Below are 25,432 nucleotides of genomic sequence, written 5' to 3'. Positions count from 1 at the left end.
GCTGTCATCCTGGACCGCTGTAAAATGTCTTAGCTACACATTTTTTTCTCCCATTAGTTAATAACTACATACGGATTTCACCCAGCATATTATATATAGTTCCTTGAAGCATTAGTACAGGCAGTCCCCGGGTTACGCACAAGATAGGGACTGTAGGTTTGTTCTTAAGTTGAATTTGTATGTAAGTCGGAACTGGTACATATTGTAGGGGAAACTCTAGCCAAACATTTCTCCAGAGCTCAGTTTTATTCTCCCACACCTCACTTCCCTCAGTCCTTTATTCTCAAGCTGAGGTGTCTGCTGAGAAAAGCCGCTCCGCGTCTCCCTGGTCTGCTGGGGGAGGCGCTAGCTTCGTGTCTCCGTGGTCTGCTGGGGGGAAGCAGCTAGTGCGGGGTTGCCTCACCCCGTTTGAAAGTAGGGATCCGATGTAAGTCGGATCCATGTAACCCGGGGACTGCCTGTAGTTAACAACAGTCAGTATTTACCTACTGCTTTAAAATACCGTATAAACTATTATAATTTTTGTGTGCTATCTTTTCCTCTACAGCACTGTTTCTCAAAGTGGTCTGTGGACCCAGTTTGAGAAAGCTTCTACCAGGCTGCTCCGGTTTGTTTATTTACTCGATCTGCAGCCATGGAGCCCCATAGCTGCCATTGGCTGTGGTTCACTATTTGCAGCCAAAGGGATCTGCAGGAAGTGGTGGCCTGTGGCCTGCTATTTCTCGCAGCTCCACTTGGCTGCAAACGGTGAACCCCAGCCGATGGGAGCCGCGAGGCTCTGTCGCTATGAGGCCAGTAACCCAGTAGCAACCAACCCAGTAGCAACTTTCTCAGACTGGGTCCATGAACCACTTTGAGAAACACTGCTTTACAGTTTCTGTAATAAATGTGAAATCTGCACAATACAATATATGAGTTAAATATCCTGAAATAATTTCATAGGGTATGTCTACACTACAAAGTTAATTCGAACTAACAGCTGTTAGTTCGAATTAAATTTGATAGGCGCTACACATACAAACCGCTAGTTCGAACTTAATTCGAACTAGCGGAGCGCTTAATTCGAACTAGGTAAACCTCATTCCACGAGGACTAACGCCTAGTTCGAATTAACTAGTTCGAAATAAGGGCTGTGTAGCCACTTAATTCGAACTAGTGGGAGGCTAGACCTCCCCAGCTTTCCCTGGTGGCCACTCTGGCCAACACCAGGGAAACTCGTCTGCCCCCCTCCCGGCCCCGGAGCCCTTAAAGGGGCACGGGCTGGCTACGGTGCCCGTGCCAGGTGCAAGCCTGCCAGCACCCTGCCAGCAGACCCTGCACCTGGCACGGCTCCAGCCAGCCACCCGCTGCCACCCAGCCCTCTGCCTCTTCCCGGGACCAGGCTGATGGCTCCCAGGAGCCTGCCCGGGTCCTCAAGAGGTGGGCACCCGCCTGGTCTAGTGTAGACATCGTGGACCTCATCCACGACCTCTGCACTAGGCACAGGAAAGTGGCCATCTAGGGCAGGAGAGCTGCCAGCCTGGCCATCCAGGAGCAGGTTTGCATGAAAATCAAGGAGGTCCAGTGAGACCCCCGACCCTGAGCCTTGAGCTTAGAACGGCCGTACTGGGTCAGACCAACGGTCCATCTAGCCCAGTAGGCTGTCTGCCAACAGCGGCCAACACTAGATACCCTGGAGGGGATGGACCGAAGACAATGACCAAGCCGTTTGTCTCGTGCCATCCATCTCCAGCCTTCCAAAACAGAGGGTAGGGACACCATTCCTACCCTCTGGCTAATAGCACTCCATGGACCAAACCTCCATGACTTATATAACTTCTCTTTAAACTCTGTTCTAGTTCTAGCCTTCACAGCCTCCTGCAGCAAGGAGTTCCACAGGTTGACTATTTGCTTTGTGAAGAACTTTCTGTTATTAGTTTGAAGCCTGCTACCCATTCATTTCCTTTGGTGTCCTCCAGTCCTTCTTTATGGGAACTAATGAAGAACTTTTATGAATGCACCCTCTCCACCCAACTCCTGCTTTTAGAGACCTCTATCCTATCCCCCCTCCATCTCCTCTTTTCTAAGCTGAAAAGTCCCAGTCTCTTTAGCCTCTCTTCATATGGGACCTGTTCCAAACCCCTGACCATTTTAGTTGCCCTCCCCTCTCTCACCCTCTCTCTTCCCCTCTCCCACCTCCTTTTCCCAGTCTCCCCCAGTTTTGTTCAATAAAGAGAGTTTCTGTTTTTGAACACACGTGTCCTTTATTTTGTACATCAGGAAGGGAGGCTAGGGAGGGGTAAGTGGAAGGAGGTAAGGGAGGAATGGGGTACTAGCCCCTGATGAGGAGGACTGGGGTGGCTCTGCGGGCTCCTCGGGGTGGAAACTCTCCTGCAGGCCCCCGATTGACCCCACCCCAGGATGGCAGGATGCGGCAAGTGCAGCCGGGCTGATGGCCGAATGCTGTAATGTGCTGAGTGTGGGCATTCACTGCACTCCAAGCCAGGACTTCTTTGCTGTCCCTCATCGAGTTAGACAAGCGAATGGGGAACCCCTGAGAACTGTCTGTCCGGGGTGGGGGTCAGGTCCCTTTAAGCACAGCCCTTGGCTAGCCTGAGACAGCAGCTCCACGCTCTAAATCCTAAGCTGATGCCGTGCCGGCACTGCTTCTGGCCATCCTTAACCTCGGGTCAGGGTCCACTGAATATGGACATGCTAATTTGAATTAGCTAATTTGAACTAGTTTTTAGGTCTAGATGCACTAATTCGAATTAGCTTAGTTCGAATTAGTGCTGTAGTTTAGACACACCCATAGAGTTTAAGGCCTGAAAGGATCATTAGTTCACATAAGCTGACTTTCTGTATACCGTGGACCCTTGTATTTCATCCATTTCGTTTGCACAGACAACCTTAATTCTGGCATTTCCTAACTTCTGCATTTTTGCCTTTGCCACCTTAATTATAGTCCTTCAACATAGAATTTTGTGGGTAATTTCCTGGCTTTTTAACCAAGCAAATTGAAAAATTAAAAATTCTATCATACAGCAGGACATTGATATCCATATAGGTGATCAACAGGATTTTAAGTTTTAGAACCGCTGCACAGAACTTTTTCTCTTGAATTGAAGGGGTGTTCTCCTGTTGGCACAGACTCTTCTGCTCATTCTTCCCAAACTTGACCCATTCTGCTCTGGCCTGTCCAACCTGTCCTTGTTCTTGTCCTATCACTTCCGCATCTGTGTCCTTGTTCCAGTTCCAGTCTCCAGTCTCAGTCTCCACACTTCACGCTTCTCCTTCCCCATCCAGTCTTAGCCTTCACCTCTGAGCTCCATGACTCAGTCTCCTTGTCCAACCATTCTCAGTTCTCCCTTACTGTTTGGGTACAGCTCTCGTTTCCTCTGCATTTGAATTGTGCAGCTTTCTCCTCCATATTGACTGGACCCACAAGAGTGTGTGACAGGGTATATAAACCCTGCACTGCTGATGAAGGGTTTAAAGAGTTACCACAAACAAGGCTAGCCTCGCCCCTCTGGCTCAGAAGTTCCCAGGAGCTGGTGAGCAGCTCTGGGAAAGAGTATATGAGACTCTAGCATTCCAAGAGAAGACTCCTAGAAGCCTGCCTAGGAACCACCCCAACTCAATGTGCATAAAAGGAGACCGTGACCCTGGTATGCTGGCCTGGTAAGATAGGTCCAGCAAGCCCCAATGGAGGTTGATTAGGTGCTTGGTGCCACTACCCTCTATTCCTTTGGGAGCTGAGAACAGAGAAAAGAGACAAGAACTTCATTTCCAGCAATCCGAAAATATTAACTTATGCTATGTGGGTCCTAGAAACTCATATTTAGACAAAAGAGGGCACCCTGATAATTTTTCAGTACCCAGCCACTAGGTAGTACCCATCATCAGGCCAGAGCCATGAGGGGGAAGTACTAAGAGCACAAAGGAAACAGGCTCCCTGCTGTCTGTCAGTTCTGCTGCTTGTCCATGACCCTCCTTACAGCAGCCCAGAACTGAAATTGCCAGGAAAGATCTGTTCAGCACCCTGTAAGCCAGGCTTGAGCATGCTGAGCACAGATAGACTCTCTGGGGTCTTTAAATATGAAGTTCTAGCAAGTCTCTATTGAGCATGCATGAACTGTGATTTTTCAAAAAGTTGTAACGTGGCCAACTGTGGATGGATTTTTTTCAGAGATAGTGAGAGACATGTCTCTGGCCCAGAAGTCATGAATCTGAAGTCCCTTCTGCAAAGCATAGGAATATGAGAGCTTCTGGAAGGAAAGATTATTAGAACAGGTACATGAGCATAACAACACATTTCCCTCCCTCTTCCCTACACACAGACACCACCTTGTTTGGAATCACTCCAAACAACTCTGGCTATTTTTATTTTTAATGTCAGCCTATGGCAAACACTCAGCAAGGAGATTTCAACCGAGACAGTTAAGGTTTTGGTATAGTGACAGAATACTGTGTGTGTGTGTGTGTGTGTGTGTGTGTGTGTGTGTAATTTTTGAAACATATTGTTGAAAAATTAACCCTTCACATGCTGAGAGCAAAACTATTATAAATTCAAGCAATAGTAAAACCCACCAGAACTAAGTGGTGATGTTTTTGGTCAGTCTCATAAGAGATGCTTCCCAGGTGAAAAGCCTGCTCCCATTTAGGGTTGACAACTTTCTACTCACACAAAACCAAACACCCTTGTCATGTCCCTGCCTTGCCCCTTCTCTGAGTCCATGCCCTGCCCTATCTCTGAGGCCTCGCTCTCACTCACTCCATCCTCAATTCCTCTGTTGCTTGCTCTTTCTGCCTTCACCCTCTCATTTTCACTGGGCTGGCTCAGAGCGTTGACGTGCAGGCTCTGGCTGGGGGCGGGGGATTTTGGAGTGCTGAAGAGGACTCTAGGTTGGGTGGGATGTAGCCAAAAGAGTTTGGCTTATGGGAATGGACTCAGAGCTTAGGCAGGGGATTGGAGTGTGAGAGAGGAGAGACTCTGCACTGGGGTGCATGTTCCAGGGTGAAGCCAGAAATGAGTGGTTCAGGTTTTCCAGAGGGGAATCTAGGCTGGGGCAGCAGTTAGAGTGGAGAGGACACAAATGCAGATGCAGATTCTGGGGTGGGGCTGGGGAGGAGGAGTTTGGGATGCAAGTGGGTGTTCAGGCTGGAACTGAGTGATTTGGAGAGTGGAAAGCAACTCTAGGCTGGGAAAGGAGGTCGGGGCACAGTTGGGTAAAGGCTCTGGCTGGGGATGTGAGTATTTTTTTCTCTCTCACCCTTCTTTTCCTGTTGTGAACCCTGGGTCCCCCTTTTTCCACTCAAGCTCATCTGAAGAAGTGGGTTTTGACTGTGAAAATTCATAATACTATATATATTTTTGTTAGTCTCACAGGTGCCACAGGATTACTCGTTGTTTCTAATTTATGAGTGCTTGACTTCACAATTCTTTTAATGTTGTGCTGGATATATTGGGGAGAGGGAGAGTTTTTTTATGTATATGTCGTTGACATATAAACAAAGAATGCACTATGATACAATATTCTGATGGATAAATAATGAGCCTGTCTTTGTACAACTATAGAACCACTCATATCAGCCTTTTTTATGCAGTTGCCTAGAAAATGTTTATACAACATACCAACGAATCCAGGACATACAGAGACAGTAGCTCAGAACAATCAGTTTCATTAGCATGTGTAATGTTAGCAGATATATATTCTGTTTGATTACCCTTTTCAGTTTGGAATAAATATTTTGATGAATGATTATCCCCGTTGATAAGGCTCAATATACTGCAGTAAGGGAGAAACAAAAGAAATTCGAATGCTCCAGGGGTTAAATTGCGTTTTGTACCTACTAATACACCATTGATGAAACTCTTTAGAAGAAGCCAAGTGTGGGGAAGGAAATTTGAATAGCTAGACTGTAGCTAGTCCTGACTATCTGCACAAGGCCCAGACACTGTCCTGATTTTTGCACTCCCAGTGCATAAGAACCAAGTGAGTCCAGTCCAAATGGAGGCCACTAAGCACTCCAAAGGTGATGAGGGTCAGGCCATTATTTGTATCAGCCAATGGATCTAAATCAGTCTAGGAAGGGGAGGTCACTGTGTACCCCATGAAAGGATGTGTCAGAAGCCATTTGTGTGGGTGTTTCTGTAGGCATGCTGCAGAAAAATCCATTTAAGTAACAGTGACATAAAATGACAAAACCTCAGTTTCACTACCGCAGAAGAGGTAGAAGGTGATAATGCTCATAGGGGAGACTGGAAAAACAGATTATCTGGAGGATGTGCTGTTTCAATAAATTCCCTTAGCAATTTCCTCCAACAAGGTTCCTTTGGACTTTTGGCCAAGACATTAAGACTGCTTCTGTCCTAATGAAAGGCAGTGGTAGAAACTGAAGGTAATCAAAGGAATTTCTCACAGGTGCACTTGTTCTGGCAAGGAGACATAATTTAATCCTGCCTGTGTTAGCACTAACAAAATACAGGACTATGTAGCACTTTAAAGACTAACAAGATGGTTTATTAGATGATGAGTTTTCGTGGGCCAGACCCACTTCCTCAGATCAAATAGTGGAAGAAAATAGTCACAACCATATATACCAAAGGATACAATTAAAAAAAAATGAACACATATGAAAAGGACAATTCACATTTCAGAACAGAAAGGGGATGTGGGGGGGAGGGGGAGAAGGAAGGTGAATGCCTGTGAGTTAATGATATTAGAGGTGGGGAAAGGTAGATGTCTGTGAGCTAATGGTATTAGAGGTGATAATTGGGGAAGCTATCTTTGTAATGGGTAAGGTAGTTGGGGTCTTTGTTCAATCCCCCCCGGAGAGTGTCGAATTTTAGCATGAATGCCAGTTCAGAGGATTCCCTTTCAAGTGCAGATTTGAATGCCTTCTGAAGTAGGATGCAGGTGAGTAGGTCATTGAGACAGTGTCCTTTCTGGTTGAAATGGCAAGCAACTGTTTTTTCTTTGTGATCCTGTCTAATGTCTGTTTTGTGGGCATTGATTCTTTGGCGAAGTGTCTGAGACGTTTGTCCAATGTAGTGTGTTAGCACTAGTGAGCCTTGACCACAATCCTCTTCTTAAATAAAAGAAGTGCTCTTGGCTTGAGTCCTCCCAAGACATTGCATTGCTTGGTAGAGAGCTGAAATTTGCATTATTTTTTTCCAGTCTTATTTGTCACTGGACTTTTCCTTCTCCTAATAGACAATTTCTTATCATGGGATTGGGAAAACAATCCACCGAGCATAGGGGGAAAGTCCACAGGCTCTGGAGACCTGTTTGCTCAAGTCCAGGTTTTTCTCAAAAAGGAAAAAACCCTGTGTTATAGTTCTACTTTTTAGCAGCGCGATTTTTTAAATATTTGTTATGGTATAATTGCCTGTACATTTAATAGCATTATATGGCACTGTGTTGCCCTCCAGTGTAATGAAAGTTATACCAGCCTAAAACTGGAAAAATACAGTGGTAATGTGTGCCTTATATTTAAAAAAAATGAAATACTTTCTTTAGGTGAGGATAGATGCAATCTTTGTACGAATTGTATTTATTCAAACATGAGATCAGAAATCTTTCTCTTATAGCCACTTTATTTTAAAAACATTGGGTCATATGTTGGCTAATAATTTTTTCTTGACCGTCATTGGTTCTTGACATGTGAAGTTTTTGTATTTTGTAACCTGCCTGCTCAGGTTAGCTCATTAAAACTGTCTTAAACAGCTCGAGCATACAAATGTGTAATATCCGATTAGCTATTGGCAACAAGTTGGAGTTGTCACTTAAATATGAACGTTGGTCAAAGCAATGATACTAATAACATACTGGTTTAAAAAATATTCTCTGCAAGCACACCAAGCTGTTACAGGTTATGTGTATGTTAACGTTTATACAATGGGAGTAAACAATAGTCTGTCTCATTTATGCTCTAATAATCTGTTTGGAGAGACAATGTGCTGGCCTTTCAATGTCACAACTAGTTTTTAAACTCCATCTGAAAACTGCTACATAGTGGTGAAATCAACCTACATATTATAATGGAAGAGGTTTGTGTATGGGGGGGGGGGGGAGTAAATTCAATACCTTACAAAAAGCTGCTCAAACATTTCAATGTTAATTTGATCCTCTTATTTCAGAGACTCCAAAATCAGGGTGGGAATCTCATGAGATAAGTGAGTGTTTCTTGCAGATTTCTGGAACTCTCCACTTTTAGTTAAGTCAAATATAGCCCCAGACTATACATCTGCATCTGATCTCAGTGAAATCTGGAAATATAGACGAGGGAAATTATTTTTAGATGCTACATGCATATGTTCTCTATTCAGTCTGGACTGCTTTGCCTCTGCCTAGTACAGAATATGTTATACTTTCAGAGTTTAATGCAATCTCTATCAAATATTTGTTAGCTTTGGAAGCCATGGCAAATAATGTCATGCTATCATTCTGCATCATGAAAACCTGTACTCCTAAATCAGCCTCTTTACTTCAAGCTACACTACTCTCAGGATCCTCTGAATAGACATTTTTGAATGGGTGAGGGGAAAGGCCAGGACTTTGTTTCTCTTTGTCTCCATTTTCACAACTATGGAAAAGTAACCTCAAAAATACAAAAGGAATTCAGCAAGTTGAAGAGAGAATAATTCAAAGTATCCTCACCCAACTCATGAATGGGAATTGGGACTGTTCAAATGTCCAACATCTGAAAACAATTTACTAGCTCAGTAAGGAATGTCATTGCTACCTGCAAGAATGTTTCTGCTGTCAACAACAGCAGGGCTTCCAAATTAAAATGATTTTCCTTCCATTTCTTGACATCTATCCCATGATTCTGTTATAAGAGCTTGTGGAAATGGGAGGAATAAGTATCAAAACTTCACCTGTTTATTAATCCCCTGATTAAATCTAAAGTGTTTCGTTTTTGCCTCAGTTATACAAGGCCTAGACATAATCTTTAATTCCAGTTCAACTCTGTTAAAAAATACATGATGTGTTGAACTAGGCCTCTTAACAGCGCTTTCATGGGACTGAAATGGTGCACAGGCCTTTTACTGCCCTTCTGCATAGAAATTAATTTCATCCTGAGGTTCTGATCTTGTGAACACCTATACATGTGCTTCAGTTTAAACATTTGAGAAGTTTTATTTGAAGATAGTAGGGATAATTATATGACTATGATAACTGTTTTGCAGATCAAAGTATGAGTCAAAAAATTTCCATAGCCTTATATGGTAGTGTCCCAAGACATACTTTATAGACAAAGGTTCTCTTTCTAGAACACTGAGAGAGGAGTCCTAAGAATCATTACAGAAACTTAAGCTGCATGGAGGCAGGGCTGTCTAGTGGAACAGTGAAAAACCCAGCAGTGAGGGCACTCAAATGGGATGCCAGATTCCCAAGTTGAATTCCCTGCTCTACATCAGATCAGGAGCTTGAACCTGGGTCTCCCATCTCTCAGGTGAATGCTCTAACCCCTGGCAATTGACTATTGTGAGCTGCATTTCTCTTTTGCTCTAAATTCCCCCCTTCCCTCCCCAAAATAATTTAAAGGTCAATTTCCATCCCAATGCATACCCCCAAAACATGCTGAAACCTCAAAAAAAAATTCAAAATGGAATTTCAGTTTTCTGGGCTTGTTTCCAGAAGCATAACTTGTTGGATCGGGATGTAGTAGTCTTATTTTAAAAAGTATTGAGCACTCACAGGAGCAATTGGCTTCAGGTGGAATTGTGGGTGATCAATATCCCTGAGAGTGTTGTCATCTCAGTTTAGATGTAGGAAATAATGCTTACCTCACAGAGATGCTATAAAGATTATTTAATAAATGTATACTATTTTTATTATTATTACGTTGGCAACATACCATCTGGCAGATTGAAGACAGATTTATTTTCAATAATTATCAGTATTTTCCATAATTATACTATATTTGCAATAACCCTTTTCTTTTAATTTTTCCTTTCAGTTCCACCTTTCATCCAGCCTTTTGAGTTTCCAAGATTCTCCATTGGGCAGCGAGTCTTCGTTCCATGTGTTGTGGTCTCAGGGGATTTGCCAATCACAATCACCTGGCAGAAGGATGGCAGGCCAATCCCAGCCAGTCTTGGAGTAACCATTGACAACATTGACTTCACCAGCTCCTTAAGGATTTTTAATCTTTCACTGATGCACAATGGGAATTATACCTGTATAGCTAGAAATGATGCTGCAGCTGTGGAGCGCCAAAGCCAATTAATTGTGAGAGGTAAGAGATGTAATTTGTCTGAAGAGCACCAATTAAACTGAAAATAACAGTATTTCCAAATGAGCATTGTTTGGTGGAGATATAAAATAGTGGGATATTTGGTAATATCGCCTTTCATATTAAAGATCACAGAAAAATAAAGCAGAAAAACAAACATAACTTTTTCTTTCTGGAAGAACTGAGCACTGAACCTAATCAGCAACCAAGGAATACATTAATGCACAGATGGGTGCCGGAGAATTTAATTTCTGGAAAACATTTTGAAGAACCAACCCGCTCATCCTTTGAGGAAAAGAGCATTTAAATTGTTATTATATTAGTTTCCTGTTATTGGTGTTCTAGTTTCGTTTTCTGTATTTTTAATTTAGAAGAACAGACTCTCCTACAAATCATGTTAATAAACGAGAGTACACGAATATTACCAGGAACTGCCTGTAGAAGGAGAATGATTTTTTCTCCTGCTTATCCGTTTTTAAAATATGATTGCAATTAGCTAGATAGTGTCCCTCTTTGTCTTTATACCTGCTTCTAACGCATGATCTCTGGAATGTGAATAAAGAATATCAAAAGCTAGAAATAGACCCCTTAGCAGAGATACTCTGGAATTTCCTTTTCCTTTGGGAAACCCCCCCCTCCCTTCCAGAAAAACAAAGACAATATTGTTGTTGTAAAAGATTTTCTGCAACTTTTTTTGAATTGCCATTAAAAAGACAAACAGAATCGAAAAAAATTGGATTGCAGGGCAAAGTGTATAGTTGTATTGAAATTTTGTCTCATCAGACAAAAATTTTCAGTTTTTTATTTTTTTTAAATTGTAAGCCTAAAACTATAATTAAAAATAGATATTTTTAACTGAAATTAAACTCCTTTTGATAAAAAAAGCCATTTCATTAAAAAAGCTATTGATGAAAATTCATCAAACTAATTCAAACAAAAACTTTCAACCAGCTTTATATATTATATATAACCCATTTCCCTAGGCCAGTGCTAGATTATTCTTTTTGAAATATTCTCAAATTTATTATCCTGTTATTGCATTATAACTATTTTTGTTATTATGTTATAGTAGTTCCTAAAGACCCTAGTCAGAACTGAGTCCCCATTGTGTAAAGTGCTGTACAAAGACACAGTACCTACCTCGAAGAGTTTATTGTTCAGAAAGTAAAAAAAGTGACAAAGATGAGGGGAGGGGGCGTAGGGATACAATATACAAGCACAAACCCCATTTCAAGAAACACCTTGTCAAGGTGCTTAAGTTCCTTTATATTCAAAACAGAACTTAAATGCCTGTTTAACTTGAAAAATAATCTGTGGCACTTTAGAAAATAACAAAAATATATATAGTACCATGAGCTTTTGTGGGAAAAACCCACTTCCTCAGATGAGCTGGAAGCTGGAGTGGAAATAAAAGGAGCCTAGAATTTATAACAGAAAAAGAGGGGAAGAAAAAAACCTACCTCTCAATTGTAGTGCCGGTGCTAATGAGGCGAGTTGAGTGAGCTAAAAGTGCCTCATATTTAGCTTTTGATGTAAATGAGGTATTACATGCAGGGAAGGCTGGATTTATAATGTGGCATCCAGGTAATGTCTTTGGTCAAGACCAGGGAAACAGTATCAAATCTGCATATGAAGGTCAATTCTGCACTCTCTCTCTGTAATTGGCTTACGAAATTCATTTGTAGAAGAATGGCTACTTTTAAATCCATGTGTGCAGGCAGGTTAAAATGTTCCCCTACAGGTTAATGTGTGTTACCATTTTTTATGTCTGACTTGTGTCCATTAATCCTTTGTCATAAAGACTGTCCAATTTTGCCAATGTACATGGCAGAGAGACATTGCTGGCACTTGATGGTATATATCACGTTGGAGGATGCACAGTTGTGTGAGCCTCTGATGTGGTGGCTTACATAGTTAGGTCCTGTGATGGTGTCACTCGTATGGATATATGGACAGAGTTGGCAATGGGGTTTATTATTGGGTCAGATTCCTGGGTGAGTCTGTCTGAAATATGATGTGTGACTGCTGGAAAGAACTGCTTCAGGTAAGGGGTTGTCTGTAAGCGAGGATTGGCCTGTCTCCACGGCCTGTGAGGGTGAGGGATTGTTTTCCAGTATAGGCTGTAGATTGTCAATGATGCGCTGGAAGGGGTTAAGCTGGGAGGTGTAGGTGATGACCAGTGGTGTTGTTATTTTCCTTGTTGTGACTGTCTTGAAGAAGCAGATTCCTGGGTAGTTGTCTGGCTCTATCAATCTGTTTCTCCACTTCCCCGGGTGGGTATTTAAGTTTTAAGAATGCCTGATACAGATCTTGTAGGTGTTTGTCTCTGTCCGAGAGATTGGAGCAAATCCAGTTCTATCCTAGGGCCTGGCTGTAAACAATCAATCGTGAGATATGTCCTGGATGCAAGATAGAGGCATGTAGGTAAGAGTCGTGATCAGTAGTTTTCCAGTATTATAGGGTGGTGTTAATGTGGCCATCATTTAATTGCATTGTAGTGTCAAGGAAGTGGATCTCTTGTATGGACTAACCCAGGCTAAGGTTGATGGCAGGGTGGAAATCCCGGTGGAATTTTTCAAGGGTCTTATTCCCTTGGGTCCATATTATGCAGATGTCATCAATGTAGCATAAGTAGAGGAAGGATGCTAGGGAATGAGTGATGAAGAAACGTTGTTCAAGGTCAGACATAAAAATGTTGGCACATTGTGGGGTCATGCGAGTGCCCATAGCTGTTCCACTGACTTGAAGGTATAAATTGTCCACAAAATGGAAATAGTTGTGCGTGAGGACAAAGTCACGTAGCTTAGCCACTAAATTCACTGTGGCATCATCAGGGATTGTGTTTGTAACACTTAGTAATCCATCATCGTGTGGAATTTTGGTGTAAAGAGTGCCTACACCCATTGTGGTCAGGATAGTGTTTTCAGGAAGATTACTGATTCTTTGTAGTTTCCTTAGGAAGTCAGTAGTGTCTCAAAGATAGCTAGTAGTGCTGGTAGTATAAAGTCTACGGAGAGAGTCAACATAACCAGATAATCCTGCTGTAAGTGTGTTGATACCTGAGATGCTGGGACATCTGGGATTTCCTGGTCGTGGATTTGGGGTGTTTTTTATAGATTTGGTCTTCAGTTGTAGCAGGGTGTTTCATGAGCAGATGCTGTAGGTTTTTTTTGGTATTCCTCAGTGGGCAAGATGCAGCATTGGTGTTGGTGCGTTGTCTGGCAGCCTCCTGTTCATAATCTGTCCTGTTTATGATAAATACAGTTCTCCCTTTGTTGAACTTGAAGGCATGCTTGTATTTCATCTGGGATTGAAGAATGTGCATAATGTGAAATATGTGCTAAAGTGTGTGTGTGTGTGTGTGTGTGTGAGAGAGAGAGAGAGAGAATATGCTAATTTTAATCCCAACAATCATTTCTAATTGTGAAAGTAGAATTGCACAAATAATGGAACCTTGACACCCTCTCCCTTTTCCCTCACAATCTCTGGATGGGTGTCACCTCTATGTAGGAAATCAAAACAGGTTCTGATAATTTCACTAATTCTACTGGGACTGTGAAAGAGGATCTGTTCTATCTGGCCCCTGCTTGTGCTACTGCCTCCCTGGATGTTCTTCTAGTGCCCCAACTTGTCTCCTGTCCAGGTGGGTCCCAGCCCGTCTGCTCTCTCTCTCCCCCTACCCATGCCACTACTGCCATTACCTCTCTCCAGTTTTCCCCTAGTCAACTATTCCTAAGTAGGAGGTCTTGGCTGTCATGTTCTCTCTTCCTATGTTTACCATGCTGTTACCTCTCTTGGGAGCACTTCCATCCTCTCCTTGGTCATCTTGCCTTCTTAGGGAGAGGTTTGAGTTAATTTACTCACTGCCACTGCTATTTCGCTACTGCTACTACTCCTCATTTGCTCATCTTAATAGGGGGGGGGGGATTGGCTGACCTCATTTGCTCCCCTCTGCTGAAGATCCTGCCTGTTGCTGTGCTTGGCTCCTTGCTTTCCTTTTCCTAGAAGAAGTTCTTACAGACCAGCCTGTGGTCTGACAGGAGGTCGCTTCTGTCCTGCATGTTCCTTTGGGACAAGAGAAAGCCTCCTGGGGTCCTGATGCTTCCAAGTTCTGTGGCGGTGGAGTGGCTAGTATGTTTTTCCCACCTTTACCCACTGTCACTCTGGTGGGGTCTCCTTTGGTGTCCTCTGATTTATCCTCCCCTATCAACTTAAATGATAACAACTCAGTCAGTTTCCCTGGGGAGACTATTCCATTTCTGGGTGATATATCACTGTTGAGGAAAGTTTTCTAAAACTGAGCCTAAATTTTCCACTAGGTGTCAGACTGACCCTCTCTTCCTCAATGTATCACTTCAGGCACCCCATTTCAATTCACATAGGTCAGCAGACAGCCATCAGAGAGTCACTGCAGGTCATTAATAATCTAGATTCAACCTGATCTAGACACTTTGAAATAAATTACTAGAAATCCCACCATCTGTTCGCTTAGCCTACCGGTTTTCATCGTTTCTCTTCCTATTATGAGTGTCGTGTAACGAAAGCGTTACATTTTTCTAAACGAGCAAAGCAGTTTTCCTTACATAATGGGAAAATAAATGGTACTTAAGCGCTTCCATTTTCTAATCCATATTGTGCAACAGCTTCTGAACAATATGCTCTGGGCTTAAACACTGGCCTTACCAATTGGCAGGGGAAGAGTCCTTGGAAAGGTCTCATATATGTGAAAGTGTGTGGTTTTTATACAACAGTAGAGAGAAATCGTGTGTGTTGATATGGAAAAATAAAGAGAAATATGACTGTTCGTTGTAAATGTTTATTCTTCCTTATTGTTTTATACACTAATGTTATTAATTTTAAAAATATAATTAAAATAATTTTTATAAGAAACAATCCTTAAATTTTTAAAATATTTGGGAGTCTAGATAATTTAACAGAATATAGGTAGATTTAAAATAACATCTACATATACTACAATCCAAAATTGAATTGAAAAGCATTTTGTCTTCCAACAGTTGATTTTCAGGGGCCCATATTTCTCCTTCAGTGGCTGTTGACATAATTTATACCTACAATATTGGAAAGCAGAATAGGAAACTGTTTGTTACCAGTGAATGTATGAACTTTTGAAGGGGCCTGTGACGGGCTGAACTAAACCCCAGTGCCCTGCTGGAGGCCTTGTCACACCCCGCCCCAGTGAGAGGAGCAAAAGAGAGGTCCTCCAAGCAGATATGATTTCTTTCACTTGGGCAAAGAACATCTCTTTTCTAGAACTGCATAGAAAATGGTTTCTCTAAACCAGCTAAACTGACCTGGTAGGTCCAATGACCAAATTTAATAATTGTTCATCTCTGCCAAAATACGCTTTATAATGATCTTATTCAGTAATACATCAGTGGCTGATTTGACTAATTACATTTCTTCCATCATTGTGACTATGACCTAAATGTAAAGTACAAATGTTCCATGTAGAAATGGAGTATTGTATATTGTGCCAATCACTTGGATTATTTTGCTTCTTACTCCAAGGGCCCTCTAGAAAAGCTCCTGTTAGGAGTCTTCAGAGTTACTCTCTGGTACATTGTTTGTTAATGATAGTTGGGATCAGGAACACTTTCTCTGCTTTTAAGGCAGCAAGACCCGTTATGAGTGTCTAGTCTGACATCCCACATACTTTGATCATGCTACTAAGAATATGATGAATAATGTTTTTAGGAAAGTTATCTGGATTTATAAAAGTAAAATTAAATTAAGGAACAGCAAAAGCTGTGTAATGATTATTTTAAGTAATCATGGGTCAAGTCCATCGATATCACATGGATTAAAAGTATGTAGTTAGACTGCTGATGGATCTTATGCTAACATATTGGGACTTTTTCAGACATGCAGATAATAAAATATTTTCCAGTCTTACAAAGTCACCATAGTACTAAATTTTATTTTTCACAATCTGTTTTGATTTCTCTGAATCTTTGTGTTCTCTTTATTAAAGCCTGAAACTTTTAGTCATGATTTTGAGGGGAAACAGCTTTTAGGCCCCTCTGAATATAACCATTAAATAGTTTGAGCCTGTCAATTTAGTATTGATGATGTAAGCAAATCACTCTTTAGCACAGATCCATGAATCATAGGAAATGAGTGAAGCTTAAAGAAACTCACGGTTAAAGCATTGTAAAATATCTTTGTTCCAGCAGCTTTCGTTTCTGAGCTTATAAAGCTAATATTCAGAAATTAATTACTCCATCATAGTCTCATTTTATTTTTAAAGGTATTTGTGAAGGCAGGTGAATTGTAGGAATGTGAGGCCAAAACATTAATACCACCGTGAGAAGAGCACCAAACTAATGGCAGTCTCCCCACAATTGACTTTACTTAAACTCACCAGTTTGGTCAACTCAGAGAAGACCTTACCAAGCACATTGTCTTGATTTCTCCAAGGTCTAATTAATGGTATTGAAGACACTGGAGTATATTTATAGGGCAAATCTAGATCGAAATCAAAAGATGAGAGCTTGCTTGTGTGTGTGTCTGTGTGTTCCAAAATATGTCTGTAATGCTGCAGGAACCACTCAGAGGGTACGTCTACACTACAACATTAATTCGAACTAAGCTAATTCGAACTAACGGATCCAGACTAAAAAACTAGTTCGAATTAGGGTTTTGCTAATTCGAACTAGCATGTCCACATTAAGTGGACCCTGAACCAGGCTTAAGGATGGCTGGAAGCAGTACCGGCAGGGCATCAGAGGAGGACTTAGAGTGTGGAGATGCTGTCTCAGGCTAGCCGAGGGCTGGGCTTAAAGGGTCCCGACCCCCACCCTGGACAGACAGTTCTCAGGGGTGTCCCGCTTGCAAAGCAGTCCTGGCTTGGATTGCCCAGAGTATCCACACTGGGCACATCACAGCACTCGGCCATCAGCCTGGCTGCACTTGCCGCAGGCTGCCATCTGGGGAGAGGGAGCAATTGGGGGGCTGCAGGAGAGCTTCCACCCCGAGAAGCCCGCAGAGCCAGCCCAGTCCTCCCCATTGGGGGCGCGTACCCCATTCCTCCCTCACCTCCTTCCACTTACCCTTCCCTAGCACCTCTTCTTGATGTACAAAATAAAGGACAATTGTGTTCAAAAATGGAATCTGTCTTTATTGAACAAAACTGGGGGAGACTGGGAAAAGGAGGTGGGAGAGGGGAAGAGAGAGGGTGGGAGAGGGGAGGGCAACTAAAATGATGAGGGGTTGGGAACAGGTCCCATATGAAGAGAGGCTAAAGAGACTGGGACTTTTCAGTTTAGAAAAAGGGAGACAGAGGGGGGACAGGATAGAGGTCTCTAAAAGCAGGAGTTGGGTGGAGAGGGTGCATACAGAAAAGTTCTTCATTAGTTCCCATAAAGAAGGACTAGAGGACACCAAAGGGAAAATAAGGGTAGCAGGCTTCAAACTAGTAACAGAAAGTTGTTCTTCACAAAGCAAAGAGTCAACCTGTGGAACTCCTTGCTGCAGGAGGCTGTGAAGGCTACAAATAGAACAGAGTTTAAAGGGAAGTGAGATCAAGTCATGGAGGTTGGGTCCATGGAGTGCTATTAGCCAGGGGGTAGGAGTGGTGTCCCTGCCCAAGGTTTGTGGAAGGCTGGAGAGGGATGGAACGAGACAAATGGCTTGGTCACTGTCTTCGGTCCATCCCCTCCAGGGTCCCTAGGGTTGGCTGCTGTCGGCAGACAGGCTACTGGGCTAGATGGACCTTTGGTCTGACCCAGGAGGGCCATTGTAAGCTCAGGGCTCAGGGTCGGGGGTCTCAGTTGACCACCTTGATTTTCATGCACACCTGCTCCTGGGTGGCCAGGCTGGCAGCTCTCCTGCCCTAGCCGGCCACTTTCCTGTACCTAGTGCGGAGGTCATGGACGAGGTCCACAATGTCCGCACTAGCCCAGGCAGGTGCCCGCCTCTTGCGGTCCCAGGCAAGCTCCCGGGAGCCGCCAGCCTGGTCCCGGGAAGAGGCGGAGGGCTGGGGGGCATCAGGTGGGTGGCTCGATCCGTGCCAGGTGCAGGGTCTGCTGGCTGGGTGCTGGCAGGCTTGCACCTGCCACGGGCACCGTAGCCAGCCCGTGCCCCTTTAAGAGGTCCGGGGCCGGGAGGGGGGCATAGAGTTTCCCTGGTGTTGGCCAGAGTGGCCACCAGGGAAAGCTGGGGAGGGCTAGCCTCCCACTAGTTCGAATTAAGGGGCTACACACCCCTTAATTCGAACTAGCTAGTTCGAACTAGGCTTAATCCTCGTAAAATGAGGTTTTCCTAGTTCGAACTAAGCGCTCCGTTAGTTCGAATTAAATTCAAACTAGCGGAGCGCTAGTGTAGCGCCTATTAAAGTTAGTTCGAACTAACATCCGTTTCGAATTTAAATCGAACTAGCGGAGCGCTTAGTTCGAACTAGGAAAACCTCATTTTACGAGGATTAAGCCTAGTTCGAACTAGCTAGTTCGAATTAAGGGGTGTGTAGCCCCTTAATTCGAACTAGCGGGAGGCTAGCCCTCCCCAGGTTTCCCTGGTGGCCACTCTGGCCAACACCAGGGAAACTCTATGCCCCCCTCCCGGCCCCGGATCCCTTAAAGGGGCAAGGGCTGGCTACGGTGCCCGTGCCAGGTGCAAGCCTGCCAGCACCCAGCCAGCAGACCCTGCACCTGGTACGGCACAGAGCCACCCACCCGATGTCCCCCAGCCCTCCCCCTCTTCCCGGGACCAGGCTGGCGGCTCCCGGGAGCTTGCCCGGGACCGCAAGAGGCGGGCACCTTCCTGGGCTAGTGCAGACATCGTGGACCTTGTCCACGATCTCCGCACTAGGCACAGGAAAGTGGCCGTCTAGGGCAGGAGAGCTGCCAGCCTGGCCACCCAGGAGCAGGTGTGCATGAAAATCAAGGGGGTCCACTGAGACCCCCGACCCTGAGCTCTGAGCTTACAATGGCCCTCCTGGGTCAGACCAAAGGTCCATCTAGCCCAGTAGCCTGTCTGCCGACAGCGGCCAACCCTAGGGACCCTGGAGGGGATGGACCGAAGACAGTGACCAAGCCATTTGTCTCGTGCCATCCCTCTCCAGCCTTCCACAAACTTTGGGCAGGGACACCACTCCTACCCAGGGCTAAGACTACTCCATGGACCCAACCTCCATGACTTGATCTCACTTCCCTTTAAACTCTGTTCTAGTTCTAGCCTTCACAGCCTGCTGCAGCAAGGAGTTCCACAGGTTAACTATTTGCTTTGGGAAGAACAACTTTCTGTTACTAGTTTGAAGCCTGCTACCCATTCCTTTCCTTTGGTGTCCTCTAGTCCTTCTTTATGGGAACTCATGAAGAACTTTTCTGAATGCACCCTCTCCACCCAACCCCTGCTTTTAGAGACCTCTATCCTGTCCCCGCTCCATCTCCTCTTTTCTAAGCTGAACAGTCCCAGTCTCTGAAGCCTCTCTTCATATGGGACCTGTTCCCAACCCCTGATCATGTTAGTTGCCCTCCCCTCTCCCACCCTCTCTCTTCCCCTCTCCCACCTCCTTTTCCCAGTCTCCCCCGGTTTTGTTCAATAAAGACAGATTCCATTTTTGAACACAATTGTCCTTTATTTTGTACATCAAGAAGAGGTGCTAGGGAAGGGTAAGTGGAAGGAGGTGAGGGAGGAATGGGGTATGAGCCCCCGATGGGGAGGACTGGGCTGGCTCTGCGGGCTTCTGGGGGTGGAAGCTCTTCTGCAGCCCCCCAATTGCCCCGTCTCCCCAGATGGCAGCCTGCGGCAAGTGCAGCCGGGCTGATGGCCGAGTGCTGTGATGTGCCCAGTGTGGGCACTCCGAGAACTCCAAGCCAGGACTGGTTTTCAAGTGGGGCACCCCTGAGAACTGTCTGTCCGGGGTGGGGGTCGTGTCCCTTTCAGCGCAGCCCTCGGCTAGCCTGAGACAGCATCTCCACACTCTAAGTCCTCCTCTGATGCCCTGCCGGCACTGCTTCCGGCCATCCTTAAGCCCTGTTCAGGGTCCACTCAATGTGGACATGCTAATTCGAATTAGCAAAACGCTAATTCGAACTAGTTTTTAGTTCTAGACACGTTAGTTCGAATGAGCTTAGTTCGAATTAACTAATTCGAACTAAGTTAGTTCGGACTAACTCTGTAGTGTAGACATACCCATAGTTATTTGATTTGAAAGTAGCCCATTCGTCTCGAGAGACAGTGGTAAGCAGCGGCAGTGACAATCTATGAGTTGTGCCTGGATCTGCAACTTCTTTCATGGCTTATGCATCCAGTATTGGATTTGCACAGTCAGTTACAATAGCAACATGCCAGTCTACTTCTGTTTTCTGTTTTCATGAGTCTGAGAGGTGTTCCTTCTCAGGCAGAATTCTTTTACATGACTTGCACAGGTCCTATTGAAAAATGACATGCCCTGTTGTAATAATTGTCGCCAGGTGTTGCGATCTGATGACAAAGATTCCCAAGAGCTTGGATTGATGTTAAACCTTTTCATAGTGTTTTTACATATATCCTTGAATCTTAAGTTTGGCCTTCCTCTTGCCCTTGCTCCACTTGTTAGTTCACCAAAGAGGATTTTTGTGGGAAGGTGTTTATCACTCATTCTCCTCACATGGCCAAGCCACCGGAGTCTTCTGTTGTTAAGGATCGCTATGAGACTGGGTATGCCAACTCTTGATAGGACACCTACATTTGAAACTTTGTCTTGCCTCTTAATATTCATGACTCTGTGAAGGCAGAAAAGGTGGAAACCTCTCAATTTTTCTCTTGGCATGAGTAGGTAGTCTAGGTCTCAGATCCATAAAGCAAGACACTTAATACACATGCTTGGTATATCACTGTCTTTGTTTTCAATGTCAGTTTGGGATCATTCCATGCTCATTTCGTAGGTCTGCCAAACGTTGTGGCTGCCTTCCCAATTCTGATGTTCAGTTCTTCGTTCATGGAGAGATTTGTGGTGACAGTAAACCCAAGGTAACAAAATTGTTGAACCACCGCTAATGGACTGTCATTCAGAATGACCTTGGGTGGTTGAGATTCACCTTGAGCAAACACAACAGTTTTCTTCATGCTTATGTTGAGAGAGAACAGTTTACTAACTCTGGACAGAGAATCCATAGTGCCTATAGTGTGTCTTCATTATGTGCGACAAGCGCTGCATCATCTGCGAATAGGAGTTCTCTAATGAGAACTTTCTTGACCTTAGTTCTAGCCTTGAGTTGTGTTAGGTTGTGAAGAGATCCATCTAACCTTGTATGGAAAAATACATCACTGTGTGAGTTTAGAAATGCACAATTTAATAGGACCGAGAAGAATATACCAAAGAGGGTAGGAGCAAGGACACTTCCCTGTTGGACTCCACTCTTCACTACAAAGTGTTCAGATATAGATCCATCATAGTACACTGTTGCTTTCATATCTTCATGAAAAGATATTATGAGCTTGAGTAGAGTTGGTGGACAGCCAATCTTAGTTAACACTTTGTACAGTCTTGATCTACTGACTGTATTGATGAATGCCTTTGCAAAGTCCACAAATGCTATAAACAGCGGCTTTCCTTGCTCTCTGCTTTTTTCCTGTAGTTATCGAAGAGAAAAAATCATGTCCATTGTTGACCTGCCAGCCCTGAAGCCACACCGTGTTTGTGGATAGACTCGATCTTTTTGCAGGTGATTAAAAATGACAGGGGCAAAAGCTTTACCTGTAATGCTTAGCAAAGAGATGCCTCTGTAGTTGTCACAGTCCCCCTTATCGCCTTTGTTTTTATAGAGAGTAATGATGTTTGCATCCCTCATATCATGAGGGACCTCTCCCACTCATCAACATTTTATAAGTAAGTCATAGAGGAAGGGGATAAGGACAGCCTTGTTAGCCTTCAGGACGTCAGCTGGAATCCCATCGTTAGCTAGTGCTTTTCAACTGTAAAGAGCATCAAGTACATGTGAAAGCTCTTTCACCGTAGGTTCTACATCTAGCTCTAACATATCTGGGGGTATGTCTACACTACCTTCCTAGTTCGAACTAGGAGGGTAATGTAGGCATACCGCACTTGCAAATGAAGCCCGGGATTTGAATTTCCCGGGCTTCATTTGCATAAGCCGGGCGCCGCCATTTTTAAATCCCGGCTGGTTCGAACCCCGTGCCGCACGGCTACACGCGGCACGAACTAGGTAGTTCGAACTAGGCTTCCTAGGTTCGAACCAGCCGGGATTTAAAAATGGCGGCGCCCGGCTTATGCAAATGAAGCCCGGGATATTCAAATCCCAGGCTTCATTTGCAAGTGCGGTATGCCTACATTACCCCGCTAGTTCGAACTAGCGGGGTAGTGTAGACATACCCTGGAAGAGTTGGAATGAGGTTATCAAATTCAGGATATATTGTATGCTCATGGGAGTAAAGACTTGAGTAGTGTTCCACCCATCAGGACATCTGTTGGTTTTTATCTGTGATCACCTGTCCATTTAGCTGTTTCAATGGAGCAACTTTGGTAACATTTGGTCCAAGTGTTTTCTTCAGTCCATCATACATGGTTTTCAGGTCACCCATATCGAACGCTTTTTGAATTCCAGAACATAGATCGGCCCAATACTTGTTTGCACACCACCTGGATTCTCTCTGAAGAACAGATCTTGTATAGCGGAGCTGATCTCATGAACTTTGTGATGGATTCTTTATGTTGTTCAGAAAAGCCTTGTATTTTTCTTCAAGAATAGGCCTAAGAATGTCAATGTTTTCATCAATCCAGTCTTTGTTGGAAAATTTCTAAAGGCAGGTGTGGCACATTCATATATTGCAGCACTCAGCATGGACCATGTCTCGTCAACAGACTGCTGGACAGGTTTGTCTTCCGTTTTGCGTGTGAATTCTTCCACAAAGACAGAGCATTTTAGTAACCAAAATCTTTGGTTTTTTACAATCCTTTGACGTAGAATATTCTTTGGAGCAATTTTCACTTTACTGATAATCAATGAGTGATCAGTGTCACAATCTGCACTGTGATACGCATGTGTAAATTAAACAGAGTTGAGATGTTTTCTGCAGACTAGTACAAGGTCGAGTTGATGCCAGTGACCGGATCTGGGGTGGTACCATGAGACCTTGTGGCAGTCTTTTAAGTTGAAAAAAGTATTAGTGATGGAGAGATGATTCTGAGAACTGAATTCAAGAAGCCTTTGACCATTTTCATTCATTTTCCCAATGTTGTGATGACCTAGGCAAATGGGCCAGGACTGGTGATTGCATCCTACTCTTGCATTAAAAGCACCAAGAATGTAGTTGTTCACCAGATGAACAGGAATTGACAACTTTCTGAAGATTATCATGGAAGCGGTCCTTGTCTTCAGTGCGCGATGTTAGTGTGGGTGCATAAGTACTTATCATGTTAACATATCCTGACTTGGTACTGAGCTTTAGGGATATAACACATTCTGAGTCAGCTATGGGTGTATTGATAAAGTTCATCAGATTGTTTTGAACAGCAAAGCCAACTCTGTAAAGACGGTGTTTCTCTGAACTCAAACCCTTCCAAAAGATGGTGTAGTAGGTTTTTTTTTTACTAATCCAGCATCTGCCAGTCTGGTCTCTTGGAAAGCAGCAATGTCAACATTCAATTTATGTAACTGTTGGTCTATGACTGCTGTTTTACATATTGAATCTGTGTTTGTAAGATCATGATCAGGTTCAAGTCCAGGACACATTGTCCGCACATTCCGGCTACCAAGCCAGAGGCAAGTTGGTTTATTGTATCGACTGTAGTAGCTGTGTAAAGCCGTGTGTGGGTAAGTGTCTCCTCCTGTGCACTGCATTGCCTGGGCTAGTTTTTGAGGAAAGTGTGTTGCCCAAGTAGCACTGTCCCCCTCACGGTGGCCCCAGTTAGATCCAAAGGAAAGACAAGAGCCAGTATGTTAGGAACTGAGGTGACTGCAGGAGATGCCGGAAAAGCAGATTGGATAAAACCTCACTGTTAACTGCCTTAGGGTCTCCACTCCAGATTATCTGTCTGGGTTTACTCCCATAGCCTTTGGATCTCCTGAGCCTACCCACAAGGCAGTGGGGAATTTTCTGTCAGGGTTCCCTTCCCGGGGGTGATGTAAGGAGTCACTATCCCTTGGATGCTGGTGACCAATCAGGGTTCATACGCCAATTGGATTATCCAAAGCAATCCAGGGACCCAAGTATCCTAGACCCTCAACCAGCAGAGTGAGGGGGTAGGGCAGCCTTATTTGATGGCAGGCTTCACTCACCATGTCACAACATCATCATCGGGCACTTGTGACTTTTAGTCAGAGTATCAGATACCACCCAATGTCCATAACACCCTGGTAATGTTGCCACTGCTGCTCCGCAGCTGCATATTCACATGACAAAGCACACTTATTGTGCAGCAAACCTCTGAAAAGAGGCCCCCTCCTATCTGCCACCTGGAGACGTGCTGGGTAGCATGCAGCTCTGCCAACCGGCGCATAGTTATATAGTTGCATATTATCATACAGTATCATTTTTAGTGACTAAATTATGTTAATTTATCCTTGTATTAATAATGTGTAGGTGGCATAGTATCTTTCACCTTGAAAAACCAAGGATGAAGATATTGACTCTGTATTGGAAACATCTTTATTGTCAGCCTCTAACAATGTTCCTAGGATTTTAATCTCTGAATACCCATGCTCTTGAATTGACCCATTATCCATTGACTCACATCACATCTCTATCAAATCCTGTCAAGCTGAGTGCAACACATTTGCATCCAATTCTGGAGAAAATTTAAGTATTTCATTAGTTTTAAAATGATGTCTCCTTTATTATAAATATGTTCACTCTCCAACATATCCTTGTATGAGGCTGGCACTATTCTAATCAGATCTATGCCTTTTGTTTCCATGTCTCAGGCAGACACCTTTGTATGCACCATATCTTTCTACCAAAAATTTTTACAGGATGTTTCCTGAATCAGGCAAAGTATTTTTTTTACAGAATTTTAGCACTCTATTTTCATGTAAGACTTTATCGATGGTCACCTCTTTATTGATTTTGGGAAATCTTGAACATAATTTGCTTCCCATTAGCAGTTCTCCAGGTGAAACACACTGAAATCACTAGACTGTGAGCCATACATACCCAACTATGTTTGTGTTACTGCCTAATTATGGGAAGGGAGTTAAGTGGGCCATGAACAATCAGTACCCCCAAATTCCCTTTTCTGCTTTTCTAT

At 43.8% G+C, this 25,432-nt stretch overlaps 1 protein-coding gene across 1 annotated transcript in view; it reads left to right on the top strand.

The window, feature by feature from the left end:
* DSCAM (DS cell adhesion molecule) overlaps window positions 1-25,432 on the top strand; it is a 697,767-nt gene that overhangs the window by 432,622 nt on the left and 239,713 nt on the right. Inside the window, exon 9 of the mRNA XM_075912112.2 lies at window positions 9,949-10,227. Within this exon, the coding sequence (XP_075768227.1) occupies window positions 9,949-10,227 (279 nt within the window). The remainder of the gene's footprint in view (window positions 1-9,948; window positions 10,228-25,432) is intronic.

Source organism: Pelodiscus sinensis, chromosome 1, assembly GCF_052426305.1.
Source record: "Pelodiscus sinensis isolate ZL-2025 chromosome 1, ASM5242630v1, whole genome shotgun sequence".
In the NCBI taxonomy this organism is placed as follows: Eukaryota; Metazoa; Chordata; order Testudines; family Trionychidae; genus Pelodiscus; species Pelodiscus sinensis.
Note: the sequence above shows the minus strand (reverse complement) of the source record. Positions and strands in the feature narration are given on the sequence as shown.